The sequence below is a fragment of the Hydra viridissima genome, unplaced genomic scaffold, assembly GCF_058129835.1.
Source record: "Hydra viridissima isolate aposymbiotic clone 2 unplaced genomic scaffold, HvirCarnegie_v1 scaffold_16, whole genome shotgun sequence".
In the NCBI taxonomy this organism is placed as follows: Eukaryota; Metazoa; Cnidaria; class Hydrozoa; order Anthoathecata; family Hydridae; genus Hydra; species Hydra viridissima.
This window is the reverse complement of record NW_028324315.1, coordinates 181,573-204,000: the sequence shown is the minus strand read 5'-3', so window position 1 is coordinate 204,000 and position 22,428 is coordinate 181,573. Positions and strand designations below refer to the sequence as shown.

At 29.3% G+C, this 22,428-nt stretch overlaps 1 protein-coding gene, 1 long non-coding RNA gene and 1 pseudogene across 5 annotated transcripts; 1 reads left to right on the top strand and 2 right to left on the bottom strand.

Moving 5' to 3' along the window:
* Window positions 1-905: 905 nt before the first annotated feature.
* On the bottom strand, window positions 906-8,032 carry LOC149877151 (uncharacterized). Its single transcript, XR_016447943.1, has 3 exons — window positions 7,871-8,032; window positions 7,356-7,391; window positions 906-1,675 (listed from the first exon to the last, which is right to left on the bottom strand). It is a non-coding gene; the product is annotated as an uncharacterized LOC149877151 (long non-coding RNA).
* On the bottom strand, window positions 3,992-7,327 carry LOC149877152 (uncharacterized; annotated as a pseudogene). Its single transcript, XR_016448047.1, has one exon. The product of XR_016448047.1 is annotated as an uncharacterized LOC149877152 (transcript).
* A 1,819-nt stretch (window positions 8,033-9,851) lies between the features above and the next one.
* On the top strand, window positions 9,852-19,982 carry LOC149877150 (uncharacterized). 3 transcript variants are annotated; one of them, XM_090074426.1, is made up of 3 exons: window positions 9,852-9,972; window positions 13,782-13,975; window positions 18,338-19,982. In XM_090074426.1, the coding sequence occupies exons 2-3, from the start codon at window positions 13,792-13,794 to the stop codon at window positions 19,573-19,575; spliced, it is 1,422 nt and encodes a 473-aa protein (XP_089930552.1). In that variant the 5' UTR covers window positions 9,852-9,972; window positions 13,782-13,791; the 3' UTR covers window positions 19,576-19,982. The 3 variants fall into 3 exon arrangements, with proteins under 3 accessions (XP_089930552.1, XP_089930551.1, XP_089930553.1); XM_090074425.1 differs by having other exon boundaries at window positions 13,782-13,987; XM_090074427.1 differs by lacking the exon at window positions 13,782-13,975 and having other exon boundaries at window positions 9,916-9,972.
* Window positions 19,983-22,428: the final 2,446 nt, after the last annotated feature.

The window sequence follows — 22,428 nt, the reverse complement described above, 5'->3', positions numbered from 1 at the left end:
TTAAAGAAATGTTTGGTGTATGAATACCTTTGCGAACTTAAGCAATATTTGTATTAATCATTTTTTATTTGCAAAATAATGTATGAGGATTATTTGTAAATTAAATATATAATTTAAAGAATTTTTTGTTATAAAAGCATTAACTTTTGTTCAGCTACTTTTAAGTTTTATGTAAAACATGGGATAAATTTGAAGTTTTTATATATATATCAATTTAGCACAATACATGTCATACAAATAAGACAATTTGTACGATTATTATTACTCAGTGGAGCGATTATATAGGCTGGCCAAAATCTCCATGCACCAAGTTTAGGCGTTCTCAAAAATTGACATTAAGCACGAGCATTTTCATGAGTTATTCTAAGGATTGCCATTTAAGACAGGAAACTAAAAAAATAGTATTAGAAATCAAAGTGATATAGAAAGTAATATAGAAAATGAATACTAATTAGTATAGAAAGACTTCACAAACAACTTGAAATCCTCCAAAACTAAGTTTATTTCAAGAAATGTAATTAGAGGCTTTTAAGCAAATCTTAGAAATTTACATAAATTTAAACAGCTAAACCTACTGGATTTCATTTTAAAAGACAAGAAACAGTGCTCCTAATTACAATTAGTATTTGATAAATTTACTTTCGTTCCCACTCTTTTAAAGTAACTGCTGATGCAGAATTCCTTCAGCATTTATCACTACTAAGGAGCTTCCACTGCCGTCTGCATTAATTTATTGCAGTTCAGGACAAAGAATTTAAAATGAATGGAAATAAAATTTAAATATAAATCATAAAGAGGTATTTTAAGACTCCTATAGAATCCCAAAAATCTACAAAAACTTCTGAAGAACTATTTATACTGGGAGTATACAAGATTACAGATTTTCAAACCAAAACAAGGAAGTATAACATATTGGTTATTCGGTAAAAATTTCTCTTTAAATAGAAGATATATATTCGGCAAACAGTATATATAATAGTATAAAATAATCGTGTATATTTTTGTATATATTATTTGTTATAACTTTTGTATATAACTTCGTACATAATAGCATATATATAAAAAAAAACTCGATTACTCGATTAAAAATTCATACTCAATTCTAATCCAAATATCGAGACATGCTTCATAACATTTAAAATAAAACGAGGAGCTAGATAATCTAAGGAAAGGCGTAAACCAAAACGAAGGGCATTAAATTAATAAACAAATCCCTTCATTAACATTAGTAGATTATACAACTTTGCTGCTTCAAAATGCTGTTTATATTCAAACGAAAACAACATTTCAAATGTTTTATAAGTTTTAACATGCGGTTGATAAATGGTCAAATATTCAAAAGTTTACAAATCACTGCAAAGTTCGATGATTCTGCTTGATAAAATTAGGAATTGGTGGAGAGGTGGATCATTTCTGAAAGTAAAATTAGGAATTGGTGGAGGTGGATCATTTCTGAAAGTAAGCTTAAAAAACATCCATGCTTTTGGCATGACATCATCTACCAACTTTTGGTGGAATATGTAACAGCACAAAGCATCAATGATTTCTTCATTGAGAATATTCTCCTGAATTTAATCACTGTGAGCAACAAAACTACTTTGCATGACGTAACTGATTGATGATGTCATTGATTGATAATGTGTTCAAAGATTTTGCAGCAAACGTAGCAACTAACCTATTACAAAAGTAGAAAAAAACTTTTATATAACTGGTAATTGAGAATGAGAAAAGATATTCTTGTCTGTGAAAAAATCTTTCAAGAAAAAAGGTTTTTCAAAGATAAATGCAATTTATGAATCTGTCTTTGAAAAACAGTAAGAGCATAAAATTTAGAACATTCTGAAAACACAAAGTTTGCTAATTGCGACATATAATAAAGCTGAATTATCGAAACCTATTGACTACTGACAAGCATTTTTGAATGATACCTTCTATAGTGTAACATATATAAACCGCTATTTCATAGATGTTTGAATACATCTGTTAAATGTTAATGCCATAAATTACAGCCATTGACTTTCAATAAAAACAAAACTACTAAACAATAACAATAAATAACTTTAGCTTTAAATAATACTTCAGAAAAAAAGAAACTTTATTTTGTTAAAGGCATAGAGATTAGCAACTTTTTCAGAATTCTCATCATTTCCCTGAAGATTTAAATAAAGAAAACAAATTTGAAAAATAGTTGCTTAATGATTTTTTCATCAACAACTATACTTTCAAAATTGGCATGATTAATAGGAGCCATTTTCTCTTCAAAGAAAATTCAAAATCATCATTATTCTTGCAAAAAGTTGTGCTAGATGAAGACTTGATGTAAAATTTGTCAGGAAATAATGGTATATATGATTTTTGACATCTTACATTTAATAAAGACGAAGATTATTAATAAAAAAAGTTAGGTATATTGAAAAGATTGTATTTAGTAAAATTGGATATATTGAAATGGATGTTCAAGACTCAACAAGTCAAGAACCATTTGATGGCCTCATATGGTCTTAATGAATTCAGAAAATCTACTAAAATATCAACTGAAACAAGTCAAGTTAACTTCTATTGTAGTCTTGATAATAGTTCAAAAATTTATTATCATAATACTAAAGGGTTGTTCCTTGTCAAATCATTCAGACTATGACATACTTTTGGCTCAATATTGATCTTTGTTTTTAATCCATAATAAAAGTTAATTACAAATGTAAAAAAAAAACAAGCAACAGGTCTTGAGATAATGGCAAGTGAAATTTTATAAAAATAGGAAGATAAAAAAAAAAAAAAAGTCAGTCTTTTGGGAAAAGCCAACAGAGCAACTTCTATTAAGTAATAAATGGTAACATTTGAACACTTTTAGTAAAAGTTAAAGGTTTTAGTTTATTAAAGTTATAAATTTTAATTCATGAAAAAAAAACAAACTGTTAAATAACAAAAGCAACTTTTTACAAAAAAAAAAATTTTCTTGAATTATTGGAAAAAACCATGAACTCGTAAAATATAAACTTTTAGCAGCTTGAAAAAAAATTATAACAGGAACATAAATAGCATTACAATATAAGAGCACTAGGTTCTAATATGGGTCAAATAATTATATTTCAACCAATTGCCTGTGGGGCACCATCTCTGATTTTAATGGTTTTTACATATCATTATCTACATTATGTAAATAGGCTAAATTTGATATTTTAGAGTTCCAAGTGCAGTGGTTTAGAAATTATAACCTTATAAACACTCTTGGATGGCACCACTCAATTTCTTGAATGATAAAAATAGATAACTTTAAAGCCTTATAACTATTTTATAACTTTTTACAAGTGACTCTTTTTTTCTAGACCTTTTTCTGGATATTTCTGTCTTAAAAATAGTAATTTTTGTTAACTCATATCAAAGTAAGAAAAAAACTAAAACCTCCTCAACTTTGGGAAAATGCTAAAAAATGACAAAATGAAGTTAACCATAGTATTTTTCTGTTCATCAACAAACCCTTACATGTTAGTTTTCTTATTAGCTGCTATTGTCTATAACAAATAAGCAAAATATAAGCAGTTTGTTACGTTATAGAAATCAAATACATCTAAAACTATCAAGTTTAATCCACTAAAAAGTCCCATTTTCAGCCATTTTGGGATAGCTCATAAATTTTTTTGACACTTTGTATTGATCTAATGTTAACAGCAAATAAGACCATTGGGTCTAACTATATAAAAATGTAAACATTATCAACTTGTTATGTTCACAACAAAAATGGCAGCATTTTTTTGATAACCCAATTTTGGATTATCAGGGTTGAATGTTATTGGAAATCAGTGTTTTACAAAATTTTATATAGTTGCTATAAAAGCATATTCTAGCGCAGCATTGTTGTTTATGTCAAAAACAAAATTACCTTTTTTTTTCAAAATTTTTGTATATTCCCTTAACAAGGATAATACATAATAATGTAGTTGATAACTGAAAACAAAACAAAAAATTGTTTAACAAGATAAGTGTAAAACCCTCAAGTGTTTTTGAGTTCAGGCTCATGTAATTTGGCAATTATGTCACTAACTGGATACCTGTCAAATGTAACATAATAACATTTGCTTTCTGGAAATTGGTTTCCATTTAAAGATCACACATATAAGACAAATATATGGAGAGTTGCTTGATTTTTGGAAAAATATTGAGACTGAATTTCATGTTATATAAAAATGAAAAATTTTCAGCAAAATCCATTTGCATAATACATTCATTTGGTTTGATGTTTTCTTTGAGCTGCTTTAAAAAGCATGTCTGGGATTTGCTTTAACTTGTCTATTAACTCTTCTAGGAACTCATCAGGACTTTTAACTATAGTTCCTAAGGAACATCTATCAGTCTTCAACCATTGCTTATTAGTTATTTCATTTGCTGAATCCCCTAACAGTTCATTTAACTTTTTTTCAATTCTCTCTTTTCCAGGACACTTCTCACACTCATGAAACATACATGGTTTATTTTCTATTGAACATACAGCTAAGGCCATCAGATCCTTTGACTTTAATTCGTTTTTTAATGATTTAACCATAAGATTTGGATTTTGATGGTCAATACAAACACAGACTGTGTGCGTGCCAGATTTTCCTGCAACGATACAATGTTGTGGCCTTAAAAGAGCAAATGATGTCAGTCCAACCTTAACTATACCATTGGATTTTGATTCTTCTAACCATTTCTGGTAAAGTTCTGAAAGATTGCATAGTATGAGTCGCTTCTGAATGTGCTGTCTACTATCAACTGTCTTTATGCTAATGTAATCCTTTGCTCCTGGCAATAACCTGCTGTTACTATTATCCTCATAAAAGTTGACAATTTGATTTACAACTTTAGTTGTCAATTTTGTAGGATTTTTTATGTCTGTTGATCTCTCACCAAGGATTCCTTTAACATCCCGTAAAGCTCTTGCTTGCTTTACCGTATATTGAGTTGCATTAAATTCATTTATTGTTTCCTGAATAGTCCAATCAATTGGAACTAAATAGAGCAATTTTATTTTTGTGAAACATTGATCTCATTATGAAAGTTTTGTTTAAGCTTTTCTACAATAAAATCTATAGAGGAACTTTTGAACATACTAATTTATGGCTCTTTTTGATCAGATGCATTCAATGATTCAATTAAATTTTCTTTTTTATCTTATTGTCTATTTGTAGTACACTCATGCTGGATGATCTTTTTATAAGAGACACATTAAAATTGATAAAACAAGAATTTATAATATCAATTTGTATAACAGAGTTATCAGATGATATGTAATCTGGGTCATGTCTCTTGTCAGCTTCTTCAACACTCTTCATTTTCCTACACAGCCAATGCATATTTTTTTCCCAGGAATTAAATTAGAGTTCAATTGATTATGCTCTAGAGTGACATTTGCCAAGTTTTCTTTAAAAATCTTTGACTTATTACAAAATTTATTTAAACAAAATACTAAATTAATATTATAATTGGTTGATTAGCCTTGTTCTACTTCATGTTTCTAGTAATGAGTAAATCCAATCCTACTTTTGTTTGAATTATTAGCAATTCAATCAGCTATAAAAAAAAACATAGTAAATAAACTCAAATTGCATTTTTAAGATTAACTAAAATTATTTATGAGTATCACATTTGAACAATAATGCAGGGCTCTATATGTAGTTAACTACCCCCTTTAATTTTCCCCCTGTCCAGTATAAAGTCCAGATCAGGGAGGAAGCAACTAACCATATCTTTCCTTATTTCAGAAATGCTTTAAAATAAATTACATGCCTCACTGGTTTCCAATAACATTGTTCAACCCTGATTGAAAAATAGGGTTATCAAAAAATGCTGCCATTTTTGTTGTGAATATGGCAAGTTAATAATGTTTACATTTTTATATAGTTAGGCCCAATGGTCTTATTTGCTGTTAACATTAGAATTTAAAGTTGTCTATTTTTACCATTCCTGAAACTGAGGGGTACCAACCAAGAGTGTTTAGAAGGCAATAATTTATAAGAGCTTTTATTCAGTGTTGTTTTAAATACTATAGTGGTAGTTAGTCAAAGTATACGCTGATCATAAAACTGATTATACTCTACATGCATTTCTGCAGTTAGGACTAATACAACAAAGATGCACATCTGAAAAAGTTAAATTCCACAAATGAACCTAACAAAATTGCTTACTAAGACTGTATTAATATACTGAACTTTTTTTCTCACCAAAATTGAAGAAACATAAAATGGACTAAAAACACTCTATAATAATGGAAGGAAAGTTTCTGTAAGGAAAGTCTTTGCTCCTTTGAAACTTTTTGTAAGAACACAATTATACTGATCCCATGCTTAACATTATTTAGATTTTACAAAACAGTAAAAAAAATTTTTTTTTTAACCACAAAAATTTTGCTTTCGGTTAACTAAATTTTGCTTTCGGTTAACTGCTCCTTAATTTCATGTTTTTTTTGTTTGTTTTTTTTCAAAATGAAATGGGTTTAAGGGAATGGTAAAATTGGTTTAAGCTACATTTAAGCTATATTCATGCTCAGCATTATTCATTCACTTGTTATTAATAGTGATCTTTCCATGACTTCCATATAGATCTTTGCTACAACAGCTAATTTCTATTGATAAAACTCTTTGCATATGGAGATATATTCTACTATTTCTTTCTCCCTTAGTCCATACACTTCCACTTTTGTGGAGGTTTTACAGCAATTTTTCTTCCATAGAGCAAAAAAGAGCTGTGCAAGTTTTTAAAAACAGCATGGTATGCTATTCTGGTGTAAGCATGGCAAAATAAGTTAACAACATGTTTCAAAACTTTCAAAAAATGAAGTACAATTTTAAATTAACAAAGGAAATCCCACAAAAATATTTTTTTATCTTGTCAATCCATTGATCCTTTTGTTTGTGAACAATGAATTTTCTTAATTTTACTCTGTATAAAATAAAATTAACACTTTGTTATAATTTTTCCAGTGAAATTTTACTCTTTTTTTTAGATTATTATATTTAGATAAGAAAAAGAAAAATATAATTTTTTGATAACACAAGATAAAGTTTTATGCCATGTTTTAAAAAATAATCATATCAATTACAGACAAGAAAACTTATTTTTTCCAAATGAGAAGTCTTTTTTTATCTTTTGTTGTTTTTTTGTTGTTGTTGTTTTTTTCAAACTCAGTATGTTTTTTATTATTTCAGGAGAAACAATTGTTTTAAGAAAAAATTAAAAATTTACAAAAGGTTTCTAGTTACAAATAGTATAATGAAAAATCATCAAGTCTTATTAAACTGAGAACAGCAACAAAAAAGTAATCACTTTTTTAGTAAACACCAAAACAGACAATCAAAAATGAAATAAATTCAATTACATACCAGTGTATCCTTTCTTGGAACACCCTTCTGTGCACCCTGAAAACAAATTTTATCCTTAGGTTCAGGAATCTATTCTTGGATTCCCTCCATCATTTCTACTTAAAAAGTTACACATAACTTCATTATTTACCTTTATAACTTTTTTCTTTATTTTTATGTACATTTTATAATTTTTTTATTTGTGTATATGTGTATATGTGCATGTATATGAATAAACATTTTAATAACTATTTAACCTACATTTTATCTCTTTTAAAGGTTTGTTTTATGGGTGCTACTTACAGAATTTGTAAAGTTCTACTTTTATTATGTGTATCTTATTCATGTCATTGCACTTTATTGCATAACTATTTGCAATATATTGATTGATTGTAAATGGAAAATGATTTGATTAATTAGTATTAAAAGTAAAAAAATTTAATTACTAATGAAGATATTCCTAAATCAATAAAACATAAATTCACTGAAGAGCACAAGAGCAATAATGACGATTATATAATACTAATTAAAGATACCCATAAATGTTTTTAGTTCAGCAAACACTTTTACTTTATCCGTATTAACGCTGATATCTTTAAGGTGGTACTAAAGCTTTAGTAATAAACGCAGACAATAGAAAGAAATTTTCATTTGAGGTATGTATATCAAAACTAAAAGTAAACACATTTTTGAAGTTTAAAATCAAGTTATTGTCTCGTTTATCCAAGTTTTAAAACACGGAGGAAAATGCGCAGTTATATTCGAAGAGGGGGGCATTTGAATACTCCTGAAACTTTATCATTACCAAGATCCAATAATTGTTTGGGAATCATACAAGTTTTATGAACTAAGTGCATATAATTTAGGAGTTTAGAAAAACTTACCAGATTCATTTAGAGTTGAGACAAAGTTTAACAGCTGCAGGTATCAGGTTGTGGACATAATGAACAACTTTTAAAGAACAAATTATATTTGAGTTTAAAAAGTAGTGCAACAGCTGCATATAAGTATAATGAATGGATCCTGAAAATTTCATTGTAAATATATCTTTTAATCTTGATATATTTTTTTGTTTTACATAATCTTGAATGTTGAGCATTTATAAATGGCAAAAAAAAAAAGTTTTAAAAAAGGATAAATTTTGTCACTCAACTACCAATCACCAATTTAGTTAGCTGGTTGGTTTTTTGATTTCTTCTCTATGTCTATGGAATCTTTTTGAAGTCTACATAGAAATAGAAAATGAGTTTTTGGTTTTAGAACATTTTAAGTAATGTTATGGATTTTCCTCTATTGATTTCCTATTTTTGGAAGATTTTCTCTTCATTCCATTTAAAGCTTTAGAACCACCTCAAGTGGGTTTTATCAGAACATGCGTGGATAACACTCATTTTAATGCGGTGTATTTTAATTTTAGAAACAAATAAAGTATAGTCAGGATTTATTTAGGTACTGCTCGAAATTTAACAAAATCGGAACTATAAGAAGTTAACAAAGAGTTTTTACAAATCCATGAACTAAAAAATATTTTTCTAGTTTTTATAAAACTACAGGCCTTTATGACCACCATTGTACAACTTTTCTCGGCTGCTTCCTTCAAAACTATTATCCAACTATTCTTAAGTTTAAAATGACCACCATTGTACAGCTTACGGTTAAAATCATTAAACAGAACAGAACCACTTTTCTCGGCTGCTTCCTTCAAAACTATTATCCAACTATTCTTAAGTTTAAAATGGCATCAGATTTCTTCTCCATCCATTCTTCTGGCATCAGTTTCTCCGCATTTTCAAATCCTATCTTTGCGTTACACTCTAATATTCCCTGCTGCCGAATTGCACAAAAGTTATTTAAAAAAAAAAATGTTCCTTGGGGCCAATTAAAGTTGACGTGCATATTTAAAATCTTTTGAGCCACCGAGTTTTTAAAGGACTGAAACGAACTGCATTTTCTAACTGCATTAAGTCTCCTACTCCAAGTGGATCATAAGGTCTTTAATAGCTTTTATGGATGGAATGTCTGGTATGGTCATCATGTAAGAATAAGAGTGGCCATTCTTAATTTCTTTAGCATAATTTCTCAAAAGATTGTTTGAAGAAAGTTGTTGTCATGGACACAGATTCTGAAAACCGATTTATTTCTTTTGGCAAAGTCTTTCGATCGTTTCAAGGTGGGTGTAAGTATTTCCCAGAAAAATGTGGTTAACAGATTGTCACCAGAGGTCCCTCCTTGATATCTTATTGACCTGATATGCAAATAACTTCACAAGTTGGTTAACTATTTACTAAAAACATCTTGCATTTTACCGCATATGAAATATTTACAAAAATTGCTTTTATTAGTTTGACGTTTTAATTGGAAAAGTTGACGAGTTCATTAATAATAACCGATTTCTAAGAAATATCTCCTCTAATACAATTTCGCATGATTTATTTAGATAATAAATTCATTTACTACTCATATACAGTGAATTTCGTCATTAAATCAATTATTAACTTTTTCATGTCAGCCAATCGAGTTAGCTATACAAATGATTCCGAGAATTATTTTGAACGGAATATTCTTCGTCTTTTCTTTAAAGATTTTCAAATAAAACCAAGTGAAGGAAGAGGAAAGAGGAAAGGAAAAAGAAAGTGAAGTGAGTAAACGTTTGTTTGATATTCAAGCTTCTGAAAATCCGTTTCTTATCATTTAATGAATACACAGCCTAGTGATAAAAAAGATTCCAATGTTTTTTTGGTGCTCTCAGTCCGAAAGTTATGATATGCATGTACACAAGATTTTTTGAATATAGTGTAAATATATTGAATATAGGGTAAATGGTATCTTTATTATTGCTCTTTCCTTTCCCGCCTTTTTCTGCTCTTTCGTTTACCGTTACTTGTTTTCTTTCAATCACGGGCCGTGGTTGTAAAATAATTCCTATAAGTTTTAAATATATTTTTCGAGATTATTATAATAATAAAACATTAATAAATAAAAAAAATAATAACATTAAAAATAATAGTAAAAATAATAGTAATGATAGATAAAGTAAAAGTAAGAATTTAAAAAATTTAAATATTGATTTTAATAATAGTTGTAATTGTAAAAATAACAATAAAGTAATGATAATAATGATAAAAATAATAAAATTAGCAATAATAATGATAATAATCATAATAAAGATAATAATAGTATTGATAATAATGATAAATGATTTAACCATTAATATAAATAATAAAAGTAATAGCAAAAAAAATCAACAGTAATAATAACAATAATAGTAATAATGATGATAATAATAGTAGAGCTAACAATAAAACAAGAATAGCAACAACAAAGTTGGACTGTGTTTTTACTGATCATTATTTTTAATATTACAAGCATCATAAGGTAATCTTTGTTATGTTCCTTAGAGAAAGAAGTAACAAAAGTCTTTATTTAACTTATTGCAAAATTTATTAATCGATATTTTTAAATATTCGCGTTTACACATTCTTTAGAATATTTCAATGTTCCATAAAATTGTGAAATTATGCCGGTCAGTTTTAATGATTAAGTACGTTAATATTTAAGTTGGTATTAAGGGTCTGCGTCTCGGAATCGTTTTCTCGAAAGGAACCTGAACAAGCATAATGAGACGAGAAATGTCCCGGAAAAAATGACGAATAAACTGTCCCGGAATAAAGTTAAAAACCGGGACAATAAATTTTCTTTCGGAATTTAAAAATTGCATTCCGGATATCATCGTCTCGATTAAAAAATAAAGAGGCGCAGATGCTTAATTGGTATGAATTTTGTGTTGTTGAGTTGTGTTTCCAAGTTTAGGAAAAATTCTTTTAACGCTAGGCGATTGATGAGCTGCTGAGCCGGTGACGTTTGGATTCGGCCGCTTCTTCCAATTATAGCTTAGTGCCTAATAAGCTACTAATGCTTTACTTTAATAAAGAGATTTCTCATTTGTTCAATGTTATGCTTTTTTTTCAAACTCCGTTTCAATTTTTGGACTTTAAGGCAACACGTTAGGTAGTGTCTCAGAAAAGGTAGAGTCAAACGAGCATGCTAATTATCCCAGGGTATGATATTGTTAAATAATAAGTTTTAATTAGAAAGCAACTGTTAATAACTTTTCTACCTATGAAATAAAAGTAATTTTAAAAGAATTTCAAAGCATCCCTAAATGCGTAAAAGAAATCTACCTGTATGCTCATACTACTCAGAGATTCAGATTACCGCAATCTTTTCTAATGTAAACCTTTGTAAAAAATTTAAACCACATTTTTTTACAAGAAAATCATTTAAAACAAACAACCGCTGCACACTGAATTGCCAATAACAAGCTTGCTAAACAAAAATATTTCGTTCTACGAGTCGTTACTAAAAGAATACAGTTGTTTGGCATTTTATTGATTAGTTATTCATTTTTGATTAATTTAAAGTTTTGGGATGGTTTATACTAAAAAAGAGAAATACGGAATAGAAAAAATGCATTTGATAAAAAGTTCTTTTAACGAAAAAAATGCATAGATAAATAGAAAATAAATACTCAATTTAACATAAATTACGTAATAAGTGTTAATTGCAACGGAAAACTAAAAAATATCTAAATATACTCTGTATAACTTGTGTGATAATCCAAAATCAGCAAATACTACATACTCAACAACTATCATGGTATGAACAAATGCCATATTTACAATCCAACGAATATCAAAGTGAGAGGGTGGCGTTGTTACTAAAACACTGACTTTTTTAATGAGATTACCGTCTCATCACGTAATCTCACCGCTTAACTCCGGCTTCATAACAAGCTCTCGAGCTGTGTTTCCACCATTTTTGATCGCAAAGCCAAAGTAGAGAAGCGTAATTTTCTCCTCCAACTACTAAATTTTTTAATTTGCCGTTCATCATTTTTACGAGTCGTACCACATACGTAACACTTTTGTTGATAAAGTGAATCAGTTAGAACTTTAAAAGTCATCCATTAAAACATTTCTTTTAAAAGTAAATAAAAATATTTTTTGTAAATGTTACCTTAAAAGATTAAGACATCTTTATTTTACAACAGGCAAAACTTCCCTAGCCTTAAATTAAACTTTTTTTTCTTCTTAAGTATGAGAAAGAGGTATAAAACACATAAAGAAACCTAAGGAATAAATTAAATATTATTCTAAGGCTTTTTTATGTTAGAAAAACAGTTGATGTAACAATTACTAACATTAGGAAAATACCTAATGTTAGTAATTTTTACATCAAAAACAAAACAGAAAAACAAAATGAAATGCAATAATACTCCTAAATTACCCAAATATGTGTTCAGAGAACTTTTATTTAATTTAGAAAATTCAATTGGAAAGTGACTTTTTTTTCATTTAAACATTCTTCTGGTCGCACTTGATAATATTTAGAACACCATGTTGAACCCTCATACCCTAGCTATCTAGAGAAACTATTTTTGCACAACCCAGGTCGTTTGAATCCAAATACTCAATAACCTCTACATCAATCAATTTAACAGATCGTTTTTCTATCTTTTTCAAAAGCGTCTATATATTTACTAGTATTTTTGATGCGGTTTCTTCAATTAAATCGTTAGGAGCGCTGTTTTAGAACACTTTTGTAGAACTTTCTTGATTCCTCAAAATGTGCCCGAAATTTTTAACAAGAGTCCCGTTTATTATATGTAGAACGCCTAATTCATTGCAAAGCCTTCTCGATAGTACTTACTAGTGCATCAACTACTTCAATGTCAGTGGTAGAATATTTTTCTTTTTCGCTTTTTCTTTTTCTTTTTTTCTTTTTTTCTTTTTCGCTTCCCAAAACGGTTTTGAAGGTTGCTCTCATTTTATTTACTAAGAGGAAGATGAAGAAGCATTCTCATCTTGTTCGATCAGTTCTTTAATACCAAAGTTTCCATCAAGCAAACTCCAAAACCATGATTCAAATCTTTTTGATTAACGACTAGAATCCAACCATTCTGACTTGTATGTGTTCTAACTTTTATGATAAGATTTTTCCAATTTTCACAAACAAATTTGAAACTATTTTGGAAATATTCGCTGTGTTAAATTTGCGTCAAAAAAAATTGAAATAATTGCATTATTATAAAACCTGCCGAGATTTTGAAAGCAAATACAGCTTATAGTGTTAAACAAAAAGTACGCAAGTCTCATACCTAAAACGTATTGATACAAATAGTTCCTCTATTCCTCACTTTTCTGATTGAATACTTAATAATGTCATTTCATGATTATGAGAATGAAGTAAAACGGCTCTTGTTAGAAGCGGATGCTGCAAAAACAGTTCAAGTTATATTAATGTTTTTTATTCCAGTTAAAACCAAGTTCAACACCAAGTTCAAAATTTAATTAGTTTCTTATGAAAAATTTAGTTGTTAAAAAAAAAAAAAACACAACTCATTCATCACGTGATGCTTAAACTATGAATTAACTAATTCTTTTATAGGACCAAAATAATGAATCAGTTCAAGAACAATCAAAAACAGAAGCGTGATACTAAAACAGTTCATAAACCTTCCATAATGAAGAAGGAATTTCATAAGTCCCTCACCAACGCTTACAAGAACTATTTTTTAAGCGACGTAACGCTGCGTATTATCGAGGACACAGCAGACGAAACGGATAAAAAACTTAATGATGGTAAATCTAACGGTATCTATTTCTAGTCTTGTTACTTTTTCTCTCAATAAAGTTAAACATAAAAATATTTATAGTAATGTAAATGTTTGTCAATATTCTTTGCTTGAAACTCAATTCTGACCTTAAAAATGATGGTCTAATTGAAGACCTTAGTTCTAAAAGTACCTAAGCAATACATTTATCAAAATCAAACCAAACAGCCATAGCTATTTTTTAAGTAACCCTGTTTGTGCTGTAAAAGTATAGAAGCTTAATTATGAACCTATGTCCCCTATTTAAGCGAGCCATAAAATAGAAGCAAAAAAAGTATTATCTTTTCAGGAGAAGCACACAAATATTATGGTAAAAAGTTCAAGCTACCAAATGAGATTTTATTGTCAAATGTTTTAAGTGCTTAACAAAACTTGCTGATGAAGATGGATTTTTAACGTCTAAATCCTGACACTGAAATACATCGATGGCCTTGAAAAGAAAATGCTAAGGAGCAAAGTAGTTTTTTTTATCTTAGACCGCTTAGGAACAAATTGTGTCCATATATAAAGCAGTTTTTCTTGGAACTCAAAGTTGTCTTGTTAAAACCAGTTTTTCACAAAACTTGTTTTAACATGACAACCAGTTTTTCATAAAACTGGTTTTAACATGACAGCTTTGAGTTTAATATCAAAGTTAGATTTCCTTGTTCTGACATTTGAGATAGATGTGAGAGACTTGCAGCTGAAATAAAGGTTGCTGAAATAACAATACTTTATTCAAAAACTTGAAAACACTGCACGAGTTTCACACCAGGAAAGCTAATTTATTTAACGTTCAAACATGGTCAAGATACGGTCAAGATACGGCAGCAATTTTAATGGATTTAAAAAACTTGTCAGTGCTTTTAACTGGTAGTGGACATAAGTACTATTAGAGGCAACTCAAGAAATATTATGTGATACTTTTGACAATTTAAATAATTCAACGAAAATGTATTTGTGTACATAACATTTCGCTGCCAAAACGCCTAATGAGGTGATCTATTAGGCGTTTATATATTGTCTAGATCATTACATATTTACACATTACAAATGAAAACCAACTCACTGCTACAAAAACACCGAAGAAAAAAAATTTAAGTGAAAGGTATTATGCATAAATCCAGTGTTGAATTTTAGTGCAAAAAGTAAGTTAGTTCTGAATTAGGACTTATAGTACTTATGTCAAAAAAATAAATAGCGATTACGTTAAAAGTTATTTGTGGCTAAAATATTCTCATGTATATTAATTGTGACTCTGTATTTAAAACCAAATCACCAGAAATAGTTTCATCTTTACTACCTGGTTTTGTTGTCTGTTTGAGTTTTCAAACCCGATTATCTCAAAACGAGTATTACGTGGCTTAGGGCCTGTTTATATGGAAAGCGGGTTGGCTCGGCAAACGAGCCAGCCCGTTTACCGAGATATCAACGTCATCAATATTTTAACTTAATTTTATTTTGCGTTTATATTACTGACCTCTATAATAACTGGATAGCGCATCTCTAATATTATCGCCATATTGGAAAGCCCCAGAACGCTGAAATCTGATATGTCTATTTAAAACGATAAGCCGAAAAACAGAACTTAAAGCTTACGGGATTTCCAATATGGCGATTTTGGCGTCAAAAAAATTGAAGTTTTGCTCGGAGTTGCACTATCCAGTTATTATAGAGATCAGTGGTTTATATGAATAAACTAGCTAGCCCGGATAGCGAGATCTCACTGTTTTTTGCCGAGATCTCGCTAAACGGGCTGGTTAATTTCTTATATAAATTTGTACGTATGCGTATAAACTCTAACAATTTTTTTAATTTAAAAGCTTCCGCGTAAAATAATAAATTTAAATTTAATAATGAATTGACAACTTCCGTGTACTTAAAATTTTAGTTGTTTTGCTTTTAAAATTTACCAGAGATCCAGTATCTTTTAAGTAATATAAAGTAATAGCTACTTTTTTATCTGCTGATAGAGCTCTAGAGTTAGGCGAAAAAGGGTCAGGAGATAAATTAGGGCTTAACTCTGAAACCAAATTCAGGAAAAGAAACCGTGAAAGATTAAAATTTGTTTTCCATACATCAATGGGAGCTACACTAGTTATTATATTATGCCACCATAAATCAGTTCTGCCAGTTTTAAACCAGCAACTACGATTTTTTTTTAAAAGGCGCCTCTCTCTTGCTTGTTTCATCTTTTGAAGTGATTGTGATCGTTTTCGTAAAAGAATAATATTTAAAAAATTATCAAATTTAAATTTGTAAAGCTTATGTAACACAATTAGGCTTTTAAGAAGCATTATTTGTGTTGTAATACCAGTTAAACATATTGTTAAAATCCAATGTGTTTTTTTTTTGTCGCTAGACGCCATCTTTAAAGCTATTGTTTTACCGATAATGAGGCCAGCCCTGCTAGAAAAAGCCAGGCTGACCTCGATATCATTTTTTATTTTTTTGGCAAATATTCATATAAACGCAATTTTAAAACTGGCTCGTTTTCCAGGCTAGCTCGTCAAACGGGCTAGCCCTTGTCCATATAAAAAGGCCCTTAATTATTTTTAGCACCAAGGTCTTCAATTACATTTTGTATTTAACATTCCCCATTCAAATTTACAGAATGGATGTTTTGGATTTTGAGTTTTTGTTGTTTGGATTTCATTTTTTTCGAATCATTTATAACAATCGCATTTTTATATTTCTCAATTAAATATATATTTAAATATTTATATTTGATAAATCAAGTTTTATTGTAACTGTGAAGGCAAAAATAAAAAATATTAACTAAAAAAAATGAGTTCATTAAAAAATATATCAATATATTTATACATATGTATGCATATACTTTGTATGTGTATGTGTGTTTGTGTGTGTATTGAAAATACAACGAAAGATGGTAAATTAATTGGTAAAGTCTCATACCGGCGTACCGGTAATCTTCAGCCAAAATACATAATGAAAAAACGAAATTAACGTTTTCAGTTGTAGGAATGTGATAAACAGTTTTCTATACATTTGGATCACTTTTTTTATCATCTATGATTCTAAATTTACAACTGGGTTTTTATCTAAATTAGTAATTTTTTCAATCTGTTAACAACCATCGCTTGATTGGAAATAAAAAATGCGTTGTGCTTGACATACTTTCAAGCTCAGTAAATCAACTTAAATCCAAATAATGCATCTAAACAATGGTTCATTTGCTCCTTGCGACTATCATCCAAATACGCTATGTTTGATTGACAAAAAATATTTTATTGATTGCATTACATATTCAAAACGAGATAACAAGTTAAGAACTCAAAAGTAATTATTTAAAGCCAGGTTTAATGCAGCATACCTGAAATTTGGTTATATATATATATATATATATATATATATATATATATATATATATATATATATATATATATGTTTCCTCCTTTCAGCTAGCGGTTTCTAAACCTGGTTGACCAACATTTTCCATTAAACCACAACCTCCTCAAAATATTTAATAGAAATTCATTCAAAGTGAGCTACAGTTGCTTACAAAGCATGAAAAACATAAATTCACACAATCACCACATTCTGCAAAAAGCACCAATATTAGAGAAAAAACTTGTAACTCTGTAAATAAAACAAAGTGTCCTTTACATCAGCAATTTCTTTCAAGAAACATAGTTTATCAAGCTGTGCCACCTCTAACAACCCAGAAGCAAAAGAAAAAACCTACTAAGCTATCAATGAAACATCCTTCATATTAAGATACATCAACCACATAAAAATCATTTAATATTGAATAGAATTAGAGCGACACTTAGCTATCTAAAGAGGTATGAAAAATAAAAGGAAATTTTACACCGGGTGTTAAATGGAGATTTGTAAAGAGATACAAATCGTACAACCCGGCCACAAAGAGTTGCATACTATACCTGCATGAGTAGTACATAATAATAATGTATCAACAAGGAAACCTATTGAACAAAAAGAACGAAATGGTTTCCAAATGCAGATACAAAAACAAATTTCTTCTTTCGCAAGTTGACACTGGTGACTAGGCCTAAACTATTTACTTCTATCTTTCTATCTTTCCATCTTTATTTCTTTCTTTTTTTTTCTTTTCTTCTCTTTTCTCTTTCGTTCTTTTGACGTCAGAGCGCAAGCCACCGTAGTTTTGTAACTTTTTAACGGTTTTATTGTTTTTATTTTGTATTTCATGGTTGATGATTGCCGCAAGGCATAAAATTTTAAGCACTAAACACAGTTGAAATTTCTTCGTTTTATATATATATATATATATATATATATATATATATATATATATATATATATATATATATATATATATATATTAAAAAAAAACTGACATTTCATTTAGATAATAAGGTTGAGAGACGCAATAACGAAGTTTGTTTTCCAGTTAACAGTTTGGTATTGTGCCTAAACAGTAAAGTCTTTGAAAAACTTCTTCGTAGAACTTGTATGAAGAGAAAGTATGAAAAAGAAATTACTTTGAATGTTAACCCCGGTGACAGCGAGTATGTGGAGTTGCTCATTCATTCCTTTTACGACTTTGATTTGCTAAACGATATTGGTCTTTTAAAACTACTGAATCTTTTGGAAATTGGTAATCGTTATATGTGTGATGCGCTTCTTAAACAAGGATCCTCAATGGTTGAATATGTAACCGTTGCAACAATCGATGAATGCAACTCAGTGTTAGATCGTATAGCTTTCTACGAAAGATCTCTCAGCCATGTTCTAACAAAGGACTTTTTTGGTAGTTGCTGCAGCCAATACCTCATGAAGTCATTTACCCCACTTGAATGCGTTGTATTTGGTGAATTACCAAACAAGCTTAACTTCTCAAGCTTGTTAATGCTATTGAAATCTAACGATGGGTTTGCTTTTAATGAAAATAGTGTGATGACGTTTGTATTGAACTGGTTAGAAGCTGATGAAAGTAGACAAACAGAACAAAACATTGAAGCTCTACTTGCTGAATGTCGGTATGAACACATGGAAGTACAGTTTCTAAAAACTGTCTTGTCTCATACTAATCCTATCTTATGCAAGTGGTTTGGTTTTTTAAGCTGGTATATCAAGGCAGTTACATATCCTTCTTCAATAAAGCGTAATAATCAATCATATATGAGATTGAACAGATCTTTAAAAACTGAATATGTAGTACCGCCTGGTTACTTTGGCATGGTTGGTATTTGCAGAGTTAAAGATAATGAAAAAGATGTGTATCATGAGTACAATGTAAAAATGGAGTTTAACGAAGATAAAAAGAAATGGATATCTGACAAGTGGATAATGTACAAGGGCTATATTTTACAACCTGTAATTACCTTACGCGGGAATGAAAATATGGTCATACTTGAAATGTATCTTGGTAAAGAATATCAGGAGATGGAATTAGAGGGATTTAACCTTAAAATCTCCTTTCAGATTGGTTTTTCGGCCGAAAATCAGAAAAATGCAAATTGGTTTGGCTTTGTCATGCAACATACAATGGAATTCTTGGAATGTAACAGAGCTGAAACTTCAATTAACTTAATATCACAAGAAATCTTTCAAAATTCATGCTATGTATGCCATCTCTTTTTTTAAATTTTGTTAGCGGTTGTAAAAGTTGTTGAAAGTGATTTATTTATTTTGAAAATATTGTTAAAAATTATTTCTAAACGATTTGTTTTATCAACTTTGAATAAAATTGATTTTATTATGGAACATTAACAGAACTTTTTCACTTAGTGCGTCAAAGTTATGAAACTTTAAAGAAATGCCACATGTGTGAATTCTTTTTGCAAATTTAAACAGTATTTGTATTAATAATTTTTTCATTTTAAAAGTGATATATGGTGATTATTTGTATATCAAATGCAATGTTTAATAAATTTTCTGTGCAAATTTTCTGGTATAAAAGCTTCTTTGTTTAGCTTGTTATATGTTTAATGTAAAATATGAATTAAATCTTAATGTAATTTAATGTAATTGAAATTGATTCAAAACATAAATTGACTTGATTTTTTTTGTCCATATCTATTTAAGCACAATGCATGTTATACATTTCAGACAACTTCCACGATTATAATAATCAATCAAGAAGTTTAAATGATGTGAAAAATATTACTCGCGCAATGCGGTTGTATTGTTTGTTCCTTTGGGTACGCAGTCACTCAAAAGTTTAAACCTGAACATCACTGCTGCAGGGTCATCATGAGTGTGAACGAACTCAACGAGTAATTCTCATATATAAGCATGGGCTTAATGGAGCGGTTGTATTGGCTGGCCAAAAACCTCCAATATGCCCGAGTGAAAATATACATTTCACAAACGATCATTTTTTGGTCTAAAATGGCAATAAATGTTATTAAAACAAGAAACCAAATAGTTCTTACTCACACAACCGTCTGTGCAAGACTGCATAAAGACATCAGAAATAAATTGGTATGAAATAGTTCATTTGGACAGTTTTAATTTGTTTTTGTACAACCCGCTGCGTTGTTTTTTTTGTTTTTTTTTTTTTACTCCAAGCCGTTTTCTACTGTTAAAATCCAAGTATTTTAAACTTAAAAACAAATTGACGAGTGCCTTTTTGATGTAACATGATTAGCTAGAAATATATACTTTTGAGAAAAGGTTATCTAAAATCAGTCCCCAGAAAACTTTTTATATTCACCCATATTGTTTTTAATTCATTTACGCAGTGTTCAGGAACTATAACAATCCCACAGTTGGCATTAAAAAACCTCAGTAATCCTATTCCCTTATGGTTTAAGGAAATACCATAAAGTTGCAGAAGAGAGCAATCTTTGGAAACTCTGGCTGAATTGAACTGAACTGAATGACAAATTCTTTGCAACTCGGCGCTAATATATGACTACTACGATATTTAAATCCGTAGTTGTGTAGAAAACAAAATGCAGCAGTAGTAATTTATTTTAAGGTCAAGATTAAATCGGACATTTAAGAAAATATTTATGCCAAAATAAAAGTTAAAATATCGTTTTTTAAATTAAAAAAAAAAAGAAAAAAAAGCTATAAATTTGATGTAAAATGAAAATATTTAAATGCTATTTTGCACTCCACTGTGGGAAATAAATTTGAGTTTAAAAAAAGACCTCATATATTGTTCACGGTGGGTTAAGCCTGTTATTTTAATGTGAGCATGTTTTTTTTCTCCCAGTATAGGGAGAAAAAAAACATCAGTCCTTTATACAATTAGTAGCAGTGGTCAAGGTGACCTTCTGATCAGACTCACATGTCGCCATGGTGTTTTGAAGAGACTATACCGCTAAGATACATGACCTACACCACCGTTAAAGCCCACTACTAGGCTAAAATGAGCACGAGCTCAAAATTGGAAAGCATCAACATTTTTAAAGTAAAGAGACTTGGGTAGAAGATTTTTTTACTTATTTGATAAAATTGTACAAACATCGAGAAGTACTTACCATTCCTGAAAGTAGATATATTGTTTTGGAGAATAAATTCTTCGCATATGCATGAATAAAATCACAATGTATTTATGAACACGGAAATTGTCAGATCAAGAAGTGCCTTCACATTTTCATAATTTTCAGGAAGGTCTTGGCAGACAGCTACTAAAAGCTGTATTCCACAGAGTTGTTTGAGGCGAATAGTTCGTTTTGAAACATCTTTTTTCTACAGATTGCTCTTTAATTTTCTTTGTATCAGAATAACTGCTGGATGCAGGACATTTTGACCAGCCTTTACCTCTAGTTATTTTGCAGATAAAGGCACTCACAGAAATTACTTTCTCTTGTAATCATAGTTGGCTTGATTTCTTTGAAATCAATCAAACAAGGCAAATAGACTTTGCAACCTTCAGATGCTTTCGATAATGCTGTCTTACAGCCATAGCAGATCCCAAGGAACTCTGGCATCATTAAAGTCAATTGATACTTGAAGAACATCCAAAAACGTTTGTTTTATTAAGTCTCTGAGGACTCTAACTGCTTTCTTTATGGAAAGAATACAAATAACTTTTCTACTTTCTTCATAAGTCTGCACTGGAGCCATTTTGAAATGTAATTAAAGAAAAATAAACAAACAATTAAAATCCAAACTGAAGTACTTACCATGGGTTAATTAGTTTTGGATTGGGATGTATGTAAAAAAGTTGGAAATATTAGTCTTGGTTAATGTAAAAATGCATTTTGTGCTTATTTTAATGCATTTTTTAATAAGAACCATAACATAAATATTTATACATTTTATGTGATTCCAAAGTAATGTTAAAGTGAGTTATTTTGCATAGTAATAATTCCTTAATGCTTAAAAAAATCAAACATTACCAAATGAAAGTATAAAAAATTATGTTTATATTCTATAAAAATGTGAAATTCCACTGCAATTTACTGAACTTTCAGCAAACAAAAAAGGCAAATTTTTGAACTTAATTTTTTCCTCTCCTTCTTAAAGATTAAATAGTTTTTC

Bases quoted from the DNA above. Each gene is read 5' to 3' on its own strand.
- LOC149877150 (XM_090074425.1), top strand. From the start codon at position 13,792: ATGAATCAGTTCAAGAACAATCAAAAACAGAAGCGTGATACTAAAACA. The intron at 13,988-18,337 runs GTATCTATTTCT...CATTTCATTTAG, and splicing joins TAATGATGGTAAATCTAACG to ATAATAAGGTTGAGAGACGC.